This window comes from Perca flavescens, chromosome 6 (assembly GCF_004354835.1).
Source record: "Perca flavescens isolate YP-PL-M2 chromosome 6, PFLA_1.0, whole genome shotgun sequence".
NCBI classification, from domain to species: domain Eukaryota; kingdom Metazoa; phylum Chordata; class Actinopteri; order Perciformes; family Percidae; genus Perca; species Perca flavescens.
The window spans coordinates 12,426,438-12,447,229 of record NC_041336.1 but is presented as its reverse complement, the minus strand read 5'-3'; the positions used below and the strand labels follow the sequence as shown (position 1 = coordinate 12,447,229).

The following is a 20,792-nucleotide window of genomic DNA, read 5'->3' as shown; positions in this document are numbered from 1 at the left end:
CACTCACTCTCTTCTTGCGTGTCAGAGGAGTTGCTGGGATCTGTGGGCAGTTCCTCATCGTTGGTGATGTCCAATGAGGAGAGGTTTCCCAGACTGGTGGTTGGCGGGAGCAGCATGTGATTGGCTGACTCGGACAGGCTGTCCACACCCTCTTCCAGATTCTAATGCAGTGAGGGGGAAGAAAAACGCAGACAAGAGGAGAGTTAGCAAGAGGTTTGTAGGGAAATCACCCCATTGTCATATGACTTGAGAGGAAAGAGGCCTCAGCTGAGCTTGAGTTGACGCGGCAGACATGCCAATGCAGCTGTGCCATTAATGTGAAACCTCAGACAGTCAACACAGCACTGCATTTATTCACTTTAGCTTTGCTTTGGGCTGTCCGTAGATCCAGACTGCAGGGGAAACTACCAAAGCAGCTGTTTTTGAGCAGAACTGATTGGACATAGAACCAACCGGAGCAACAATACATCATCCACATCCTTACTTAAATGCATCCTGTTTCTTGTCTGGTATTTTTGATCTTTGTATTTCCCTTCATTTTATTCTGTTTTAAGTGATGTTTATCCACTGCATCATTTTTGCCTTCTTTAAAAAGGTGCTCTAAGCGATGTTGGGTGACGTTACTTCATGGCAGTCTTAAATTACAAATCAAGCACTTTATTTCAATGGCTACTTTTCAGGTTTATTGTTTTCTTAAATTATTTAAAGGTGTTGGCAAAGGACATTTTGTGATGACCTGATTATATCGGTCTTATAATATGTAAGCAAGCAATGCATCATCAAGGCTGTGTTGTAGATGTTGATGAAAGCCTTTTACCCTTGCACAGTTAACCATATGCAGTGCACCCATCCATATGATGCACATTGCACACATAATTTGGGTGATATGAATGTAAGATGACTGCAGAAGTGACACTGATCTGTGTTTTTGTTTATTATTTTTAAAAGAAATGGCAGAGCAGATTCCAAAAACAAATCCAGTGTGGCAGGGTTTACATTTTTATGATGTAAATTGAGGGAGCAAAAGCAGTATCGGCTCCAAATATCAGCTCAAGAAAATCTGCAGCGGCATCGGTTAAGGCTGATGAAAAAGAAAATAAATCTGTATCGGCACTAAGAAATCCATATCGGTCAATCCCTAAATCACAGCTGGCTAGATACCAGTTTTTACTTGCTAAAACACTGACATTACACTAAGAAAGATTCTACCACATCGGTCAGTTGACCATTGATTACACTGCATAAAAATGTATTGTACGTTTAGATTTAGTTTTTGCACAATGTGAAAAAAAACTTTTCTTAAGTCACAACAACAGACCCGTAAATGTTATGTGAATAGTTACACTATATGTGCACCTGCTGCAGTTTATGAGACTGTTATGACTCCAGCTGGTTAGCCGGCTCTGGCTGACCGCTATATATAGTGAATATAGCGGTCACATCTACGTGAGGGACAGACCAAAAAGAAGACTCTGCACACAGATCTAAGCTCTCTGTTTGAGTTTGTTGACTAGGTATTATCTTTGGTTATGAGAGGTAAAGCCAAGGGAGTCAACGGAGCAGTGTGTGGATTCTACTTAATTCAGTCCATCCTGGCCATGCTGCTAATGCTAGCTAGTCAGATGTCTGCAAACGTCAGGCTGCAGTCTTAAAAACACAAATAGCAGGAGCAGATGAATTAGTGAGCAGACTTTTCTGAACTGTCCGTGATAAATCAGATTATTAAAGTGATCGTCTCTACTCTAAGCATTTGATACTGACAGTCCACAGCTCTAAACCTGTAGTTTCTGAATATGCATAACGTTGACCGCCTTGCAGCTGGTGCAGGTCTTTTACAATTCTTGCTCAATTGTCTTGCACGTGAAGTAATACAAAATAAGACATCTGATGAGATCAGAGTATGCATACATTGATGACTAGCTTTTGCAATGTTGCATGTGTGTATGTGTGGGTGTCCAGAGGAACACTCACAAAGGAAGCAGCAGTAGAGGCCGGAGCGGAGGCAGAGGCGTTGGTGGGAGTGGTGGATGGCAGCGAACCGTGGGAGCTGGGCGGGCTGGGTTCGAGGGGGTCAGAGCTGAGTCTGCGTCCAGACGACGAAGGCACCTCTATGGGCAGAAATGAGGCAGAGGAAGGGAGAGAGGAGCCCGCGAGGTTGGTAGCTGAGGGAGCTCTGGCTAGACCGCAGGGCACCAGGGGAGGGGGAGAGCTGCCCGTAGAGGGAACCGACACTGAGCTCAGGTCTAGTAGGTCTGTAACCGACACTGACTCGTCACCTGGCCTGGGAAACACAGGGAGAGGAAGCGAGAGTGCGTGAGACAGAGACACATACAGAGAAAGTGTGCGAGAAAGAGCCAAGAGCTACTTAGAGCTTGTTAGAACTAGTTGTTAGCAATCTTTAACCAACCAGGCATTTAATGAAATTGTTAAGCTAGCTCAGCTGGCATAAAAAAAATAATAGTTAATAAAACTTAAATTAATAACTTGAATAGGTTCTGCTTAGAAAAAAGCTCCTGTCTTCAGTATCCACTTATTTGTTTAAAGAGCTAACTAAGCCCTCAAACTTCATGTATGTCAGTTGGTCTGGTGGTATTTGCACATACATGTAACTGGAGAACCTGAGGATTGTTTCCTCTACAGCTTTTTCTGTTTTAACAAGCAAACACAGTAATATTACACATTTGTCCATCCCTTTTGTTATACTAGTAAGGTATTTATTTACATAAATGTTGCTTAAATGTCAGTGATAGTAAACAAAGTTCCCAGCGCTAGCACAGGAAGAGACAGCACAATTAATGATGCATAGTAGTTTTCTTGAACTTGACAATCAATAGTAATTAGTATTATATTAAACAAAACAAGCGTATTCCACAATTGTTTACTCCAAAAATGTTACTTATGTTTGTAACTTACTCAAATAACACAGAAATAAATTACCAATTACACATGACCCTCACACAAACTACTTACTCTTTTAGTCAGTGTTTTGACATGCCTGCACACATACAAATAGAATGCACTGCACCATATATTAACATGGTTTTACACAGGAATCACTCACAGTAGGCCGTTCATGTGTTCAGTGGTGGGAGAGACGTAGTCGTCGTCTTCACTAGTGAGGCCCAGTTCAGTGCCGTAACACTGGTGTACGATGTGCCAGAGCTCTTTGGGGGATAGGGACTGTAAAATAAACCCAAATATTCTTATTCAGTAGTTAATTAGGACCAAATTAAAATGGCTGATAACCGACGGGGGACATCCGCACAGCCACATCGTTATCAGGATAATGCAATTAACAAATTCACAACCCATCAGATTTATCTTTTTTATGACATTAAAATAGCCAATCAACTTATTTTTGGTCTTTTTTTGTTGTCAGACTTTGAAATGTGTTGCCTTAAGATAGACAATGTTAAATTTTGCTGATCTCCATTATGACAAATGACAAATTTAATCCATCCTATCAGCAAGTAAGTAGGTTTGAAGTGAACATCTCTGATGCTAATCACACTAAAGCATTTGATAATTGTTCTTGGCAGTGATTTCATATTTATTTGACAGCCTTTTACAGGTGAAACATTAAGTCAATGCCTCATGTTGCTGTCTGTTACCATGGGCTTTAATCCTAAACTGCTGTGTTTCTGCACCAATGCTGTCCAACTAAATGTCTATATTCAAATGCAGCAAATAACAGTGATTTAAACTGTTCTCCCAAGCCTGTGTTTGAGGCCATCTCTTGCTTGTTGACACTGTTCCATTCTAAGATGATAAATACTAGTCGTGTCACACCAGGCAGCAGCATAAACCGGCAGGAGGGTGGGAGAGGAGATTGTACCTTTTCCAACAATGCGTTCTGCCACAGACGGAAAATCATCATGAAGCTGCGATCCCTTGCTCCAAAAGATGTGAAGAAGTGCTGGACAGGAAGGAAGAAAGAAGAAAAAGGTCATTTGACTGATGGTTTCCCTCGGTTGGGATGTTTACTTTGTTACACTCAGTGGAGCTAAAGATAAGTCAGCTTATTTCATACTTCTTCACTAGCAAAAACGGATAATTTGAAGTGAACACTATCAAAGCTAGCACTTGTCATGCTTTTGTAGCAGCAACTAAACTGTAAAGGATAAAGAATCATGTGTCAACACACTACAGAAATGTGCTTTTGGACTAAAATTAGAAGTCTTCAGTTCTTGGGGGGCCCAAACTAGTTCATTCTGCTCGAGTCTGACCTTCTCATTGTCAGTGCTGATCTGGATGGCGTTTGGGATGAGCTTGGCAGTCTTCTCCTTGGTCATAGAGGTCACGTCTTTCAGCAGGATAGTGATCTGTACAGGGAAGGAGAAAGATTTATTGTGTGTGTGCTTCAGTGTGTATTTCTGTGCACAATACTCTTATCTCAACAAGGGCCTGAGCCTATCTATATTGATCTGCAAACAAGTGCATTTAAAAGGAATTCTTATCTAATGGCAGGTGTGACATTAACTAGGCTGCGCGTGCAAATGTGTACACAGTGTGTCCATGACTTACAGTGGTTTCCCAGCGGAAGATGTTACTGTAGAAACAGAGCCAATTCTCTGACAGATAAAGGCGGCCCTGAAGCAGTATGTCCTTCTGCAGAGCGCAAGAGTAGTCTGAGGAAAGGAACAGGAAAAGGTCAATTAAAATGAGCTTGTAAAACTGGCTTGTATCAAAAAATCCTTTTCAACAATTCAAGAGGTTAAGTTTAAATTAATGGGGTCTGATGTTGATGTATTTAATCTTTGTGAGCGTGTGGTGCCACAGGGGTGGCTCGCTCCACATTAGGTCTGCACACAGTGTTTTAACTTTGACACCTACAGTATGTGTCTCACTCACCCACTATAAGTCGCTCCGTGTCAGGAAGTTTCTTAAAGAGTTTACGAAAATCCTCGTTCCGCTGTTTGTATGTAGGACTGAGAACCTTAGGGTGAGGACAGGAAAGAGAGCATGTTATTTCACTTCACAACTAGCCAGCACATCAGGGCTAGGCTGGAATGTTTGGCTTAATATCTAAAAGATTAACAGTTTTTCATTGATAAGCATTTTACTTGGTAACTAGTTCCACTCAACTGGAACTTAAACAGACAAACCTCAGCAAAGTCATGTAGCCTGGAGTGGAAATGTGGAATGAGTGGCTGTTAATGTGTACTTACATTGTACCAGCTCTGCATTTTCTGTAAAGAAAAGAACAGTATATTTAGTAGTGAAAAGTATTAAAATGTCTCTTCAACAACAGTACAAACTTCACACAGGTATGGAAAATCTATCGGCAACCGTTTGGTAAAGTAACACACTTCAATATCTGTATGCATGTGATACTGCCAGTGCAGGCCCACAGGCAACGCCTGTTTCATGTAACCTTGAGGTTTTGCCGTTTTCAGCACTTCTCCATTTTAAAAAAAAGGTGCATGTCAGTGACCATCTGTCATGAACAATCATTAGTATCATTAGTAACAAGCTGTTCTTTTCACAACAATGAGCCTAAAGATAAAAGAGATGTGAAAGCTTGTATGAAACCATCAAGCACACAGAACTACAGGAACTGGCTAGGTAAATTGTCAGAGAGCAAACATGCCAACCTTTTAAAGTCCACTGACAGAAACACTCAGCACTGTAACAGCTCACACGGCTAAAATTAAAGAAATTGATGATCATCTTAAATACCAAAATGTTTCTTTGCAGGGGAAATGGTTATATGTGTGTGTAGTGTGAAGTGGAATGCTATTTCCCCTGCCAAGAAACATTTTGGTATTTAAGATGATCATCAATTTCTTTCAAAAGTCTAACTGAAAATGCAGCTAAAACTTCAGACTAATTGAAAAATCTGTTAGAATGATGCCTTCATGTGCAACTGTTTGTTAGCTTGTTATTAACTGTTGTTTTAGATCAAACTGTGCAAAGTCACCATGAAAGAGATTTGAGTCAAACACTACTCAAACACATAAAGCTTACATACCAATCATACTGTATATTGAACTGGAACACTGGTAGAAAGCGCTTGCCTTTAGCCTCACCTCTCCATATCTGCATATCTACAGACCTCTCGCCAGCAGTAGATTAGAAATTAAGCTTAGCACCCATCTATAACATATCACCTTGATCACGGATATTGCGAGTTACCTTGGCATTGCGGCTGAAGTGGCGAGAAGCAAGTGGGTAGGCGGATGTGAGGGAGGAGGCAGAGGGTATGGAGGGCAGAGGGCTATCCGAACCACCACCACCACCTCCTCCTCCTCCTCCTCCTCCTCCTCCACCTCCTCCTCCTCCAACACTGCTCTTATCTCCTCCTCCCTCGCTCTCACTGGCCCTGCCTCCCCCGAGGACCCTGCGCCGCAGGGAGGGAGAGCTGCCGGGGGTGCTACGTGGAGAGTTACTGGCCGTACTGGAGAGAAAAAAATGACACAGAGAGAGATTTAACTCAGAGGAGAGAGCTAGAGAGAGAGGGAAACTCTTTCATATTTAATTTCAAAATTAAAGGCTGCAGAAGTTTCCTGTTTGATAATAGCATGCCATCTCAAACTGCCTACTGAAGACCAAAGAAAAAACCATGTACTGCCAGTTTGATCAGCTGAACTTTGACTAGTACAGCAGCCAGACAGTCAGGGTATTTAAAGCATTTCAGTAATGGGACTTAAGACTGTCCAATCAAGAAGACTGTCCAATCAAAAAGTGTTACTACACAACACCCACATTTTCCCTTAGAATTACACTACCAGGAATATCATGAACTTCAGAGGGTTTGAGCTGTAATTTACAGATCTGACTATTTTAAAGACTAAAACGCAACATTAGACATAGACGCAGAAAAAGGCTGCACAGTGGTCTTGACTTTGAAGTAACAGCATGGTCAGGACTCAAACGATTAGTCAATTGACAGAAATCTGATCAATAACTATGACAGACAATCGACTAAAAAGGCCTAAACAATTTCAAGACCCTATTTACTTATGATTGCCAGTGATTTTATTTTACATTTGATATGCTTTACACTTTAAAGATGATATGTGATTCTAATCCAATACACTTTGTCAAATTCAGCAAATATCTCTTCCCTCTCCCACGTCCTCGCCCACGAGGAACAGAGCTACACCAGGATAATAAAATGTAAATAAGATCGGATATATTACTTTGCCAACTTGGTATACAAATATGAACTTGTTTGGGTGTTGAATTCAAATAATCTCTCTCCAGAAATTCTGACTCCACCTTTAACCACAAAATAATGGTTCAGACTCTAGTGTCCTCATCAGGGTCATCCTACTGCCGCCAAAACATTTGCATTTAATGTTCACGCCAGTGACACGCGTAAATGACCATATTTATGCCACAGCACAGTTTCCATGGTTCCACGTCATTCCTCTGTAAGTAAAACAACCGTCACTATCACCTTTAGTCATCTTAGAATTTTGCCTTTTTTTTTCTTTTAAACAAACACACACACACACAAAATTGCATACCACTGTCCATTCCCTTATCCCGAGCAGACACCTTGAATCAGATGTAGCTGCCCAAGTGCTAGCTTTATAGAAGTAAACTCGACACATAAGATAGCCTCCAACTTGATGAGCGCTCTGCTCACTTACTAAACAGTATGCTGCAGTGGCTGCTTCTGGGCTACAGTTGCTAGATTCATTAATGATGCCAGACCAAGATCTCATCACTTCATTTGCTCCCTTTGAGCCAAACTGCTCTATACATACACACACACACACACACACACACACACACACACACACACACACACACACACACACACACACACACACCAAACAAGCGCTTACCTCAAACTATCCTCATTAGAGTTTTTGCTACCTCCATTATGATATGATGATTTTATTAATTCCCCTCCCCCTGATTTATGCTGCAAGTGGTGAATCCACCAGTAAATTTTTATCCTGATTTCTTCCATCTAGGTCTACGTTTTATCTTTCTCCAGCCAACTGGAGTCTTAACTAGACTGAGTGGTGCTAGGACGGAGTTGGGCATAAAAGCTTCTCTAAAAAAATGGTGACTGAGAAGAGGATGCAGTCCAGGTTGGTCAACATCCTGTACAACTTTTCCCACCGCTGTCAGTCTGTAACTCACGCAAAGTGCAACACATCTTTTGTAATAACCTCCATATTGCACACTGTGCTGCTGCCAGTGACAGGAGCTGGAGAGGGAAAGGGGGAGTCAAAATGATCACCTTCTCGCACAATCGGGCAGCAGGTTGCTGTAAAGAGGCTTGTTGTTGTGCGTAATGGTAAGTAAATGCGACTGAGTGTGGCCATGATGTGAAACTGTCAGCATGTGTTTACAATCCGTCAGCAGCACATATGTAAAAGGCTAACCGGCAGCATAATTTGTCCCAATTTTCAATACGAACCTCTGGTACTCTCTGGTGTAGTTAACCTTAATGAATAATAAAGCGAAGCGAGCTAAAAAGATGAGCTAATGGGACAGCTAGCACACCGGTCCAGCTACCCAAAACAATCCAGTCCAGTAACACTAGCTTTATAACCGGACAAACACGCAAGAAACTGAACAACGCCAAATATGTTAGTAAATACGAATTATACAATTCGTTAAAATCATGAAGCACTCGATTGTGCAAGGGTGGAGACTGCTATGGTCAGTGAAATGGGGTGGAGGTGTTGAGGGGGCTTTACCGTTAGTAACGTTAGAATGAATGAGCACCGACAGCATGAACATAAACACACAGCTAGCTTGCTATCAGTTTACAGCTAATATCAGACTGTGACTGCACACCTGTTTTTACATAGACGACGCCTGTCCCACCCATGTTATCAGTGGGATTTGCAAAGCTGTGAGTCATCTGACCACGACAAACATCCATGGACGGTATAGGAGGACCACAGACAGATCACTGCATAGCATGTATGCTATTCATTACACTAGAGGAGACTCTCTTTTGTCACTTACTCGAACATGTCATGAGGCGTTTGCGATCCAACTGATATCCACAAGAACACTCACACGCTGCTGCTCACTATTGTATCAATATGGTGTTTCTGGTGTGTGTGTGTGTGTGTGTGTGTGTGTGTGTGTGTGTGTGTGTGTGTGTGTGTGTGTATGCCGCTAAAGCAAGCCAGACGCTACAGGGGTGTATGTCCGCTCTTCTGCCTTGTTTTCATCGCTTGGTCTCGGGGTAGAAATGCGCCCATCGTCCACCGTCCAGCGGTCGGATGTTATTTTCTCATTGTTGCCGACCTCCCCTGCATTTTGCAGCCAGGTACCGGACGGACCGCTGCTCTTTATGCCGTTAGCAGGATCCGGTAACGGGCTGCAGTCTCTGCGTCCATCCGTAATCCCCTTTGCAACAAGGGAGAGGGTGGGTGGAGGGAGGGAGGGAAGAGGAGGAGGCGGCTCCATGTGTTGAGTGAGGCCTTGCTTTTTTACAGTGAGGTAGTGCTGAACTGGGGGAACCGATAAGGAAGATAAGGCATAGTCAAAACTGAAGGGGTTTATCGGAATTCAGAGGTACCAGTACCGCACAGACAACAGGTCACAAATCACATTTACTAACATAGTTATCTTTGCAATGGATGCCTTTTTTAGCATGTGAAATCCTGACTTTTGCAGGCCCTGTATGCTTCTTTTATTCATTACCAAACAGATGACCAAAACAAGCTTGAGCAATTCTCGGATTCATATGTGGGGATCTGTAGCATTTCCAACACAGGTACTGTGAGTTTTAAGAGACTGAGATTGATCCTCATGAGTAAACAATTAAGTGTAATATTTTGATAATTGGTGTATGCCATTTTTAAGTACCAAAATCCCAATGGTTCCGACTGCTCACATGTAGATAAATGCAGTTTTCTTATTCCTCTATGATAGTGATTTAAATATCTTTTGACTTTGGACTGTTGGTTGGATAAAATAAGCAGCTTGACGACCACCTTCTGGTCTCTGGGAAACTGTCATAGGAACGTTTGACTATTTTCTGATTATTTATAGACCAAACAATTATTCAAGAACATACGCGGCAGATTATACAGCCCCCCGTTTTTTTTTCAGTCTATATGTTCCAAAAATGAAAATGTCTAAAATATAAAAGGGATGTTATTATGATTGCTTATTACTTGGGATGAATACCTTCACACTGTCATAAGGAAGTAAAAAAATAAAAAATAAACCGGTTAAACATGACTAGCATTGTAAACACATAGACCATGGCTGCCTGTGGTGAATCCACCTGGCCATAGCCCAGAGCCCATGCAATCCCTTAACCCTCAATCTCTCTGGCCATCCCTCTGGATTAGAGTCCACATCATAATCCAGGCTGGGCTGAGCTAGGCCAACATCTCCACCATTCAGTCTCCCTCTCTGTAATCTGTTTTTTCTGAGGTTCGCCAATGGCCTATAATAATGACGTGGAGTTTCATGGGCTGGGTGGAAATTGATGAAGGGGCAAGACAGACACTGAATGGAGTTTATAAGAATAGCGGGATATATGTTCAGGAGTTGGGTATACACAATGATGTAAAAGGTGCTACTTGTATGCCTTTTCCTTTCTGCCAACAGAAAATGTCTTATTTCAACAGAGCAAGAGAAAGGACAGAACAATATCTTCTGGCTAATCAGGAGATTGTAGCTTCTGGCATAAACACCGTGCAAACTCCAAAGAGTCTAGGGTAAACACAATCCATAATATAAAAGAAACCACTAAATAAAAGATCATTACCAAAAAAACAAAACAAAAAACATTTTCAATTCAAAGTAAATACAATGGAGCTGGCCATGAGATACAGTCCAGCAACAGTGAAATAAACTTTAGAAGAATGTCTGAAATCAGGTCCAAAAGTGGATTGATAATCAGAGTGAATGTAAACTCCCCAACTGAATTTAGACTAAACTTTATGTAGACTATGTGAACCAGGAAAAGTCAAAGCTGAACCGATACAGTGTGGCAGAAAAATAAAGAGAGGTCACAATTACAATCAATCGCAATCAGTCAGCGGGTCACTGTGTTGGAGATTTTCATAGAACATACAAAGATATCGACTGTTTCATCAGCGCCCTTGTACTGCAAGTAGTCACACTAGCAGATTGGTCATTTCTGGCCAAGGTCAAGAAGGAAGATATTGGGTTGATTTAGATGTTATCAAATAAAATGCCTCACAGGCACAGAAGATACAACTAAAAACACAGGGAAACCATTTAAAGCCACCTCTGACATTTCATTTGTTTAGAAGCTACAGCCACACAAGCTTTGCAACCAAGATCTTTTGGGGTCCTCTCTGAATCCTATCACTTCTGTGGGCGCCATCCTTTGAGGCAGCCCACTCACTCAGACATTTCCAATACATAATGCATGTGTCTAGGGCCCGTTTGTGTCTGTATTTGGGCCTGTGTGCGTGAATATACTGTATATAACAGAGTGAAAAAATTGAATTGCCCCTTGCGGGATTAATGAAGTATACCTTCCTACTTCTTCTTCTGATACATCTTCTATGGATACTCTACTACTTTAGTAATTTACTATGCAACAATCTGTCTGAGGAGCCTTTTATAGCAGGCCTGGTTTTAAGGCATGATATACGTATAGGCCCTGTTCAGACAGTACATCTTTCAGACCAACACTGTAACAGTCCGAATAGGTCAACACGGGTCTTTAGTGTTTGAAGTAGATCAGAGACTGCTTTATTTAAAAGTTAGAACACAAGTTTCTATAATACTTATAAAATCACTATATGGTAACTATAGAATTATTACAAGACTACCAAGACTATGTAGTACACACTGGCAGGGCCTCCCTTTCTCAACCATAATTCCTCCTCTTCTCAATATCAAAAGATATTTGAACGTGATCATAGACTGTGAGCTGCTGCAATAAGTTTCTATAAGGAAGCCAAATAAAGAACTCGTAATGGCATTCCTCGTCCCCACTGACATGATGAAATTCAATGAACTAATCCGAGTCAATGATAGAAAGATTTAGCTTGGACTGTCTGCGGTTAACAACGACTCTTCAATGCATCTCGAGTGGCATTTGTGTCAACTGCCCACAGCTGATTTTATCTACAAGAAACTTTCCACTGTTAAACAGGAAAAATAAGCATTTGCCATAAGGCCGCATGGCAGCGCAGCAGCTTGCCTTTGGGGAAGATGTTAGTCTTGTCCAAGTTATTTGAAGAATGCAAATCAACTGTGTTTGAAGAGCCTGTCACGCTGTACAAATACTTCTGTCAAAGTCTTCAATGTGGTTTTCTTGCCATCATTTATTTAAATTTGAAGCAGTATTGGATAACCAAAGATTAGTTTTAGTGCCAAGTGTGAATAGGGTTAATTATTTCTTTCATAACTTATCTCATTTATGGTTTACTTAACCCTAGACATTTGTTTGCTGGAGCATTATTCTGAAAAGGCGTGTTAGGATTTACCAAACATTCTTTAATCCTAAATCTTTCCCTTGCTTTATAAACATACGGTCTTTATAATTAAAAAAAACACTGTCAAACCATCATTGGAAGGGTCATAACTAAAATCTGGATATAAAGTTTTGTTAATATCCAGCAAAACAATAAAACTGAGTTAGAGCTGCAAAGATTAATCAATTAATTGTCAACTATTAAATATATTGCCAACTAAATTAAAATTCTCTGATTCCAGCTTCTTAAATGTGAAAATTGTTTCTAGTTTCTTCACTCCTCTATGACAATAAACTGAATATTTTTGAGTTGTGGACAGAGAAATTTTAGGACGTCATCTTGGGCTTTAGAAAACACTGATCAACATTTTTCTGACATTTTATCGACAGTGAAAATAATGGTTAGTTGCAGCCCTAAACAGGGTCAATAAAATGATGTGTATATAAAGAGGACAAGGGCACAGCTGTTCATATGGAGCACAAGAGAGGATCACCCTCTGCAGTGGTCCCCCAGAACCTCCTCTGATTGGGCTCGCGTGACATCATCAGACTAAGAGCCTGTTCCCATTGGCTGAAAGTGATGTCATGCTTCAGAGGAAGGATAAATGGCGCATGAACCCCGCCTATAGCTCCCTGTGACCCAGCTCTGTTCTTCTTCATTGCCACAACAGCCGTCTCACTTTTTGTTTACAGTTTAAATAACCTTGCCGTTCTCTTATTTCAACAGGTCACTCTTCTTTAAAGCATATACTATTCTTTTAAAATAGCAATAAATTGCAGGGCAAACTGTACGTAAGTATGTTTTAGTTCTGGGTAGCAAGGACATTTCTTGTTCATTACTGAAATTCAACCACCCGAGTGTGGCCTGCTTTTTTTTTTTTTTTTTTTTTTAATAACGTGATAGTGTACCATGAATCAACTCAACGTAGTCAGGATTTTAACGGTGTAATCTGTTCTCACTAGTTTTAGCCATTAGCTAATTAACGCCACCCTGATCCAAAATAGTTGACCTTCTGTAACATTTGAGAAAAGTCGACTAAGCGTAAATCTGTCAGATGTACGGCTTTTTTACTCCCAACCAGCAAGCACAAATGAGAGGCTACTCACTCCAGTCTGTCACTGCAGCCAAATCTGGTCTCAGAATGCCTGAATGCAAATTGGCTGAGGTTTTACAAAGCTGATTGCGTGGAATACCCATGAGACAGTCAAACATAGTGCTGACGGTGTGGTTGCTCTGCTTAAGCCACTGAACCTTATGAGGTGCTGGTGCTTTAAGATGAGTGAGCCCATCCTCAAAGAGAAAAACGGTCAACTGAATGAAGGAAGGAAGGAATGCGGCACACTAGCGCTTTATTTCATTATTTCTTTCATCATAATTTCTTTAATCTTTGGCTGGTTATTTAAGGGTGAATCCAGCACACTAACCTGCAGCTCTCCCAGTCAGAGTCTCTGCTGAGCAGGCTCCTGAGGGACCAACGGGAGCGCCGGCTGGGAGAGGGACTACGTGACCAGGAGCGAGACGGCGGCAGGAGGAGGTCCTGTGAAGGGCTGTCCTGACCTTGCTCTTCCCCCTCTCTCTGACTGGCCACAGAGGGAGAGGGCGAGGGGCTGCGATGTCGAATGGTGCCCTTCTGTGCAGTTTCCTCTACTACAATATGCGGTGTTTTGCACCATTGTCGCTTAGGAGTGCAGCATTGCTCTTCCTCGTTACATTTCCTGGTTCGGGTCCTGCTGCGGTGGGATCGACCATGGCGGCTAGAGCGTGAAGGTCTGGGGCTAGGTGAGCGAGACCAGGACTCCGTATCAGAGGATGGTGGCAGGATAGTCAGCGTTGGAACCGGAATGGGCTGAGCCAGAGTGATGCCTTCTAGTCCCACAGGAGAGGACATAGTCATCTTCAAAGCTTTTCAGTCAAATCAAGGGCACCAACAAGGGCTTGTTGCATTTTTGAAGTTAAGATTGACCCATGATGACAGACCGAGATGGTTTAGTCATGCTTGTGTTTGATTTATTTTAGAAACAGGATGGGTAAACACAATAAACAGTCCCTCCGGGCAAATCAACTCTGATATAAAGTTACACTATCCTAAAGTAAAGCTGATTCAGTAGTATCCATATTTTCTGTTAAATGTTGGGTAAGTAAACATTTCCCAAGAGATAAAACCGTTTTTCACAAGTCAACACTGTTGTAGATGTGAAAATGATGAAACAGGAAGCTGGGAGGTGTGTCACATCATTTCACAGGCCTTTTCAATTTGTGTTCATTGGGCAATCCATTTTGAGTTGTCCAATGTGGATTTATGTTGGTAAATAGTGACTTAATGCTCCATCTTCCATTTTCTGTGTTAAGCTTATAAGCTTCACCCCTTCCTCCTCAGCACCTCTTGCACTGTCTGGTGTCACTCTCTTTCTTCAGTATTCCCCTGCTCTCTTTCCATTGGCAGACTTCGAGCCTGCATTTGCATAATCAGGCTCATCTTTGCAAGAGTTGAAGTCTCAGACAAAGACAGATCTGTGTCTGGAAGTAGCTACCTGAGGAGTGACAAGAGCAGAAACTTTGCATTCAAAAGGCAGGCCTACATCTGACTTACTGCAACTTTTCTAAAATGTTTTTACCACAAAAACAAATGACTGCAAGACCAGGGCTATTGCTGTCTGGACTTTGATACTGTCTGCTTTGCCATTTCTGGGAATATGAGGTATCATATGATGATGATGATGTATTTGCAATGAATTACTGTTGCCATTAGAGGGCCGATCAATAGAATGTATATATAGCGTGTATTTTATTTTGTTATTTTTGCCTAGGTTTGGAGAACTGATAATCACTCTAGCTCCATATTTTAAGATGGTCTCCCTTCAAGTAACTCAGAAATAGCTAAAACTGGGTGAACATGGGACCAGCTGACTCACACCAGTCACTGTGCATTTATCAGTGGACAGGATTAAACACCAAGAGAAAAACTGAACCCCTGTGTGGTGGTGCAAGGAAAGCCCATACAGATCAGTCCCTGGGCAAAATAGCAGGTACTCCATCCAAGAACATGAATTTACAAACCTTGGACTTACAAAAACACAGCTGGTCCTGAAACAGTCCACAAAGAACAACACACAATCTCACACAGCAACTGTCCGACACTGCAGCAGACACAGACAACACCTTTTGAAAATACATAGTTCATACAGCTCATAACATGGTCCAATTGCCACTATAAGCTATCAAGGTCATAACGACATAAAAAAAATAAAAAATACTCCAGATGTGTCCTCCAACAGGGAAGGATCGTGTGTATGTATATCACTCCATTGTTTGCCTTCAAAGCAGACACTTCCAAGGCAAGGGCCAAGCACGTCTGACAGTATTTGCTGTGATCTGTTTGAACAAGACCAATCTTGGCATCTAGATTTGTTTGTCCACACTAATCCACCATAATCCCCGTGCAGCCTTCACTCTTTGGTCCACACAAGTATGATCGTTTTTGCCATTAAACACGGGCCACGTCAAGATGTAATCGCACAACACTACACGGACCACAGCCATTTCAGACGCGGAACACTACGGCACAAACAAGCAAATACATGTCTGCAGTGTGAAGCAAGTGTTCAGGAACAGCTGCTCTTCTGATATCATGTCCATTACTCAACATTGTTGTTGTTGCTCTATTCATTTTGGCTTAAGAAACGCAGCACTTGAATGAACTGCAGTTATGTGAAACGCCGCCAACCACTGATATCTGTTGGCACGACTTTATTGCGTGCAGTAAAACACAGAAGAATAGCATGCTTTCAGAATGAAATCGGGTTTAATATAATTGCACAGAATAAAACGCTGCAGCCTGGGAAGACTAAAGTTGGAGCTCCTACCTCCCATTGGATGAGTTTCCTCCGTTTCTGTTATCTTGCTCGGCTTCGAAAACAAGCCGAGCGACAGTGCGGGAAGTAATGTTAAAATCCACTTTTTCACAGGAACACATCAACATTCTTAGCTGCGTAAAGACGCATCTGCCGGCTGTAGCTAACAGTTAGCCTTTAGCCAGCTAACGCTGCTAAACACAGCCAAGTATAGCTACCTTAGCCCCCCGGCCTCTGAAGGCCGACAGCTCACAAAAGATAACTATCTGGCTAGAAGGCTTTAACTTCCAGCAGATGAAGTACCACGCCGACGTCTTTCATTTTCCCTTTTATACGCCCCGGTACAAAACACTGTTATTAAAGTAAATGTAAAGCTAACAACCAAAGTTAGCTTAGCATTAATGGCGTACTAACTTAGTTTTAAAGTAACAGACAATAGTTTTTTTTGTCGAAAAGTGAAAAAGGAACGCCAGTCACTCGGCCGAGTAGGTGGGGGGTAACGAGAAGTCTCATCTAGAAAAGTATTGTCCCTGCTACGTATTTGTATACGAAATAGATCCACGAACACTCTCAATATCGGAATTCTACATATTATAAAAACAAAAAACGTTTATTAATATGTAATAAAATGTACACAATCATCAGCAAATCAAAACGGCCACCCCTCAGACAAACTTTGTGGTACAGTCCGGGAAAATAACTGTCCAGAGGATGTGGCGAGAGAAGAAGAAACGTGTTTACATCAAACAACCAAAAAACATCGAACGTTTGCATTACACTTTAACAACCACAATCTAATGATTAAGTTAAAACAAATCGACCACGTTGCATGCATGAACTGGGCCTGCAGTTACAGAGAAACTAATTAAGCAATCCCATACAGTTTCGGTTATCGTAGTAAAGACACCACAGCATATTTTCTCAGTAAACGAGCAACAAGACCTACAGGTAAATCCGGTAAATCCACAGATTTCAGAGTTAATATGAAGGGAGCTGTTATGTGACCAAAATTAATTGACAGAAACATTGCGACCCCTTGTGTCTAAAGCGGTTCTGTGCAGTCATTATTTGCAGTCTGATAACTCATCATTTACCTCACTAAATTGCGATTAAAGTGTATGTGAGGTTTGTGATTTCTTATTAGGCAGAATTCCCTTTAAAAAAGTAATTGATTATGGAACTTTTTAGCAGCAACATGGCAGTGTGGCATAGTGTGTATGGCATAATAGACATATTCATCTCACCCCTCTCCTCCTGCAGCAGCATCGCTTCATATGGTGTCATGAACTATTATAGGTAGGATGCAGCATGTAAGAGATTGGATATCTTCTCCTCCAGGACATACACATTAAACAAGGCCAATGAGAAGTCACCTTGTCTGAAGCTGAAACAAATAACATACCATTACATGACTGAAATGCTGTAGATTTTAGGTAATTCTTTTCATTATTGATTTATTTTTCAAATTAATTGGGGAAATAATTGCAACTTTTCCAATTAATTGAGAAAATTATAATTTGTGTTAATGGTAAAACATGTCCATCAAGGTTTCCTAAAGTCCAAAGTAACATCTTCAAATTACTTGTTTTGTCCGACCAGCAACCCAAATATATTCAGTTTACTATTGCATAACACAAAGAAATGCAACAAATCCTCACAACTGAGAGTCTGGAACGGGCAATGTTAGGCATTTTTGCCTGAAAAATAACTTAAATAATGAATAGATTATCAAAATAATTGCAGCTTAGATTTGTGTTGATCAGCTAATTGATTAATTGACTAATAGTTTAAGCTCTTGTGGATTTAAAAGAACCTAACAGTTATAGTGTACTGCACAGGAAGTACTACTTCAACTTCAAATCTCATTTCTAATCCCTACACCCCATCAAGTGTACATACTTTGCATGATTCAATCTTATTTCCATAATGTTGAGCCCTCAACGTACCAGACTTTTTAAAAAGACACATTATGACAGACTTCAACAACTAAACTTTAGAAGCCCTGATAGAAATAAAGTCAAAGGTATCATTTCAGGTTGTTTTTTTTAAGGAATATACAGTATTAAACAACAACATGTATCCTGAAAATATGCACATCTTTTGTTGTAATGAATTTGCCTTTACCTGCCTGTCAGTTTTGCTTTTCAGCCATCAGTTGCTTCTGTATCCTTTTATATCGATGAATGAGCATCACAATGACTTGGCATTTTCAAAATCTTCATAGGTTCTCCAGGCATCCTCCGTCTCCTCACTCCCTGTAAACACTCCTGCAATCAACACTTCACCGACTCCCCTTCAAAACAGAGAACCAACCGCATCTGTGTTACATATGCTGCCAAGCGGGAAGAAGCGGTTCCAGGATACAGGGAGTTGTGTTGCTGAGCACCTCAGGCTGCTGAATCGGGGGACTGGAAACTCGATCTGTGCTAAAAATAAAAAACCAGCATAGCGAAAAAGAAGGTGTGTCACTCACTGTATGTATGCGTGTGTAGGGTGACAGAGGTGCAGCCCACCCCCCAAATACACAACACACACACACACACACACACACACAGGGTTTATCATATGTCAACATTTCCTTGAAATTTCCCCCCTCGTGTGTGCCAACCCAAGGGCTTTCTTTCACCCTGTGTCTAATTCTCAAGATTGCTCTGGCTGATTTTTACTGTCATTATCATTCTCAGGCTACCACAAGGTTAAAAGAGGCAAGGATCCTTATTAAGTGCTTCACTGTGTCATCCGGTTACATCACATGACAACATCAATGACCTCTAACGCAGCCAAAATACACAAACACACACAAACACATACACACAGTGAAACTGGCAGACACACAGCTTGTATCCTACCCATATACACTGCGTATCTTTTTAATGTATGTATGGTCTCAGAGTGGGACATGTATAATGTGACCTGGCATGTCACAAGGCAAAAACAAGTCATATCATTAATCAGGTCAACACGCTGACTGTACTGACCACGTGAATCTGTTTGTCAATGTCATCAGCACGCAAGCTGAGGCCTTCAGTCAATGTCTGTTTTGTCAGCCTATCCTTGACAGCGGCCTTGTTTTTCGGACCGGCCAATTGGCATTGACTAACTGTCAGACCCTTTAATGGAAGATATCAAACTGATAAGAAGAGAAGCGATACAGTTTAGTTAAGAACTAGAGGGAATGGAATTATTGGTTAAACGATTTATTGATATGATAAATGAATGTAGTTTGCAGCAGCACCCTGAGAGGAAAATCAGTATTTATTGATACCAAATTTAGTGGATATCATGAAAGATTCACCAAACAAGACTGAAAAAAGAATGTTAATTGTCAGTTTAGCACATTGAATTAGATTGCGGTGGCTAAAAAACAAGAAGCAGATAAAAAAACAGAAGATAAAATGAAGCGTGCATTTGTATTATTTTGGTCGTGACAACAAGTCAATCAATCAATCAATCAAAATGTATTTGTAAAGCGCTTTATAACAACAAGCAGGTATCCAAAGTGCTTCACATCTGGAACTAAGAATAGACAACATATCTTGCAATAAGAAGAATGAAACGTAGAAAACAGTAAAATCATAAAAGGTTACATAGAAAAAGGAAGAGGAAATTGTCACACCACTACTGCGTATTAAAAGCCATTCTAAACAGGTAGGTTTTGAGTTTAGACCTGAAAAGAGCAACATCTGTAATCGTGCGAATATCAGGGGGTAACTTGTTCCAGATTTTCGGGGCGGCAACCGCAAAAGCCTGATCACCCCATCGTTTGTACCTTGACCTCGGCACTTCTAAAACCATTTGGTTAGAAGACCGCAAAGACCGGCTGTGCTCACACAGGGTTAAAATCTCGGATAGGTACTCCAGGGCCAGGCCATTAAGGACCTTAAAAACAAAAAATAAAATCTATTCTAAAACGCACAGGGAGCCAATGTAGGGTGTAAAGAACGGGAGTGATGTGTGCACGTCTAGATGTATTTGTTAAAATGTCAATAAAGTATAATAGAAAATTAGTAGATGATAGATAGATATGTGGACAAATATGAGGACAAATTGACTGTGTTTAGCTCATGCATAACGTCCAGTAGGTTTAAGTTTATTGTTTTGCACACATTCATTGAAAACGATACAGCATAAATCATAACATATGTCTTTCACATGGAAAGAGAAAGAGTGTGTGCTGGAGAGGTCAGAAACCCGTGGGGGGCTTATAGTGAAACCTCACCATGTCGCTAAAACGTAATTTACAATAAAACAAAATAAAAAATAGGACATAAAATAACTACAACTAAAAATCAATATGGCGGAAATAGAATAACAAAAATAATTACAGGCTTAGACTCAATTTGGTGAAAATAAAACAAATGTACACACTGCTTGGCACCTACTGTATATGTTAAACTAGACAAGCTTTCAAGGTGAACTCGATAGACAGCTAGTTAGAGCATTTTAGTCTCAAAGAGGGAGCGATTTGGACCCAACCCACCAGGTGAAGTCAGTTGACTGTGTGAAAAATAGCGTGAAATCCTCGAAAAACCCTCAATAGCATAGCCTTGCT

The 20,792-nt window shown here is 41.1% G+C and overlaps 1 protein-coding gene across 1 annotated transcript in view; it reads right to left on the bottom strand.

The window, feature by feature from the left end:
- The window catches only part of gramd1a (GRAM domain containing 1A), a 38,043-nt gene extending 21,206 nt beyond the window's left edge, over positions 1 to 16,837 (bottom strand). Inside the window, exons 1-12 of the mRNA XM_028579898.1 lie at positions 16,253 to 16,837; positions 13,814 to 14,920; positions 6,270 to 6,397; positions 6,136 to 6,227; positions 5,169 to 5,189; positions 4,852 to 4,936; positions 4,525 to 4,628; positions 4,227 to 4,322; positions 3,836 to 3,916; positions 3,062 to 3,180; positions 1,972 to 2,281; positions 8 to 161 (exon numbers count right to left, since the gene is read on the bottom strand). Of these exons, the coding sequence (XP_028435699.1) occupies positions 8 to 161; positions 1,972 to 2,281; positions 3,062 to 3,180; positions 3,836 to 3,916; positions 4,227 to 4,322; positions 4,525 to 4,628; positions 4,852 to 4,936; positions 5,169 to 5,189; positions 6,136 to 6,227; positions 6,270 to 6,397; positions 13,814 to 14,283 (1,660 nt within the window). The 5' untranslated portion in view covers positions 14,284 to 14,920; positions 16,253 to 16,837. The remainder of the gene's footprint in view (positions 1 to 7; positions 162 to 1,971; positions 2,282 to 3,061; positions 3,181 to 3,835; positions 3,917 to 4,226; positions 4,323 to 4,524; positions 4,629 to 4,851; positions 4,937 to 5,168; positions 5,190 to 6,135; positions 6,228 to 6,269; positions 6,398 to 13,813; positions 14,921 to 16,252) is intronic.
- Between the last annotated feature and the right edge of the window lie 3,955 nt (positions 16,838 to 20,792).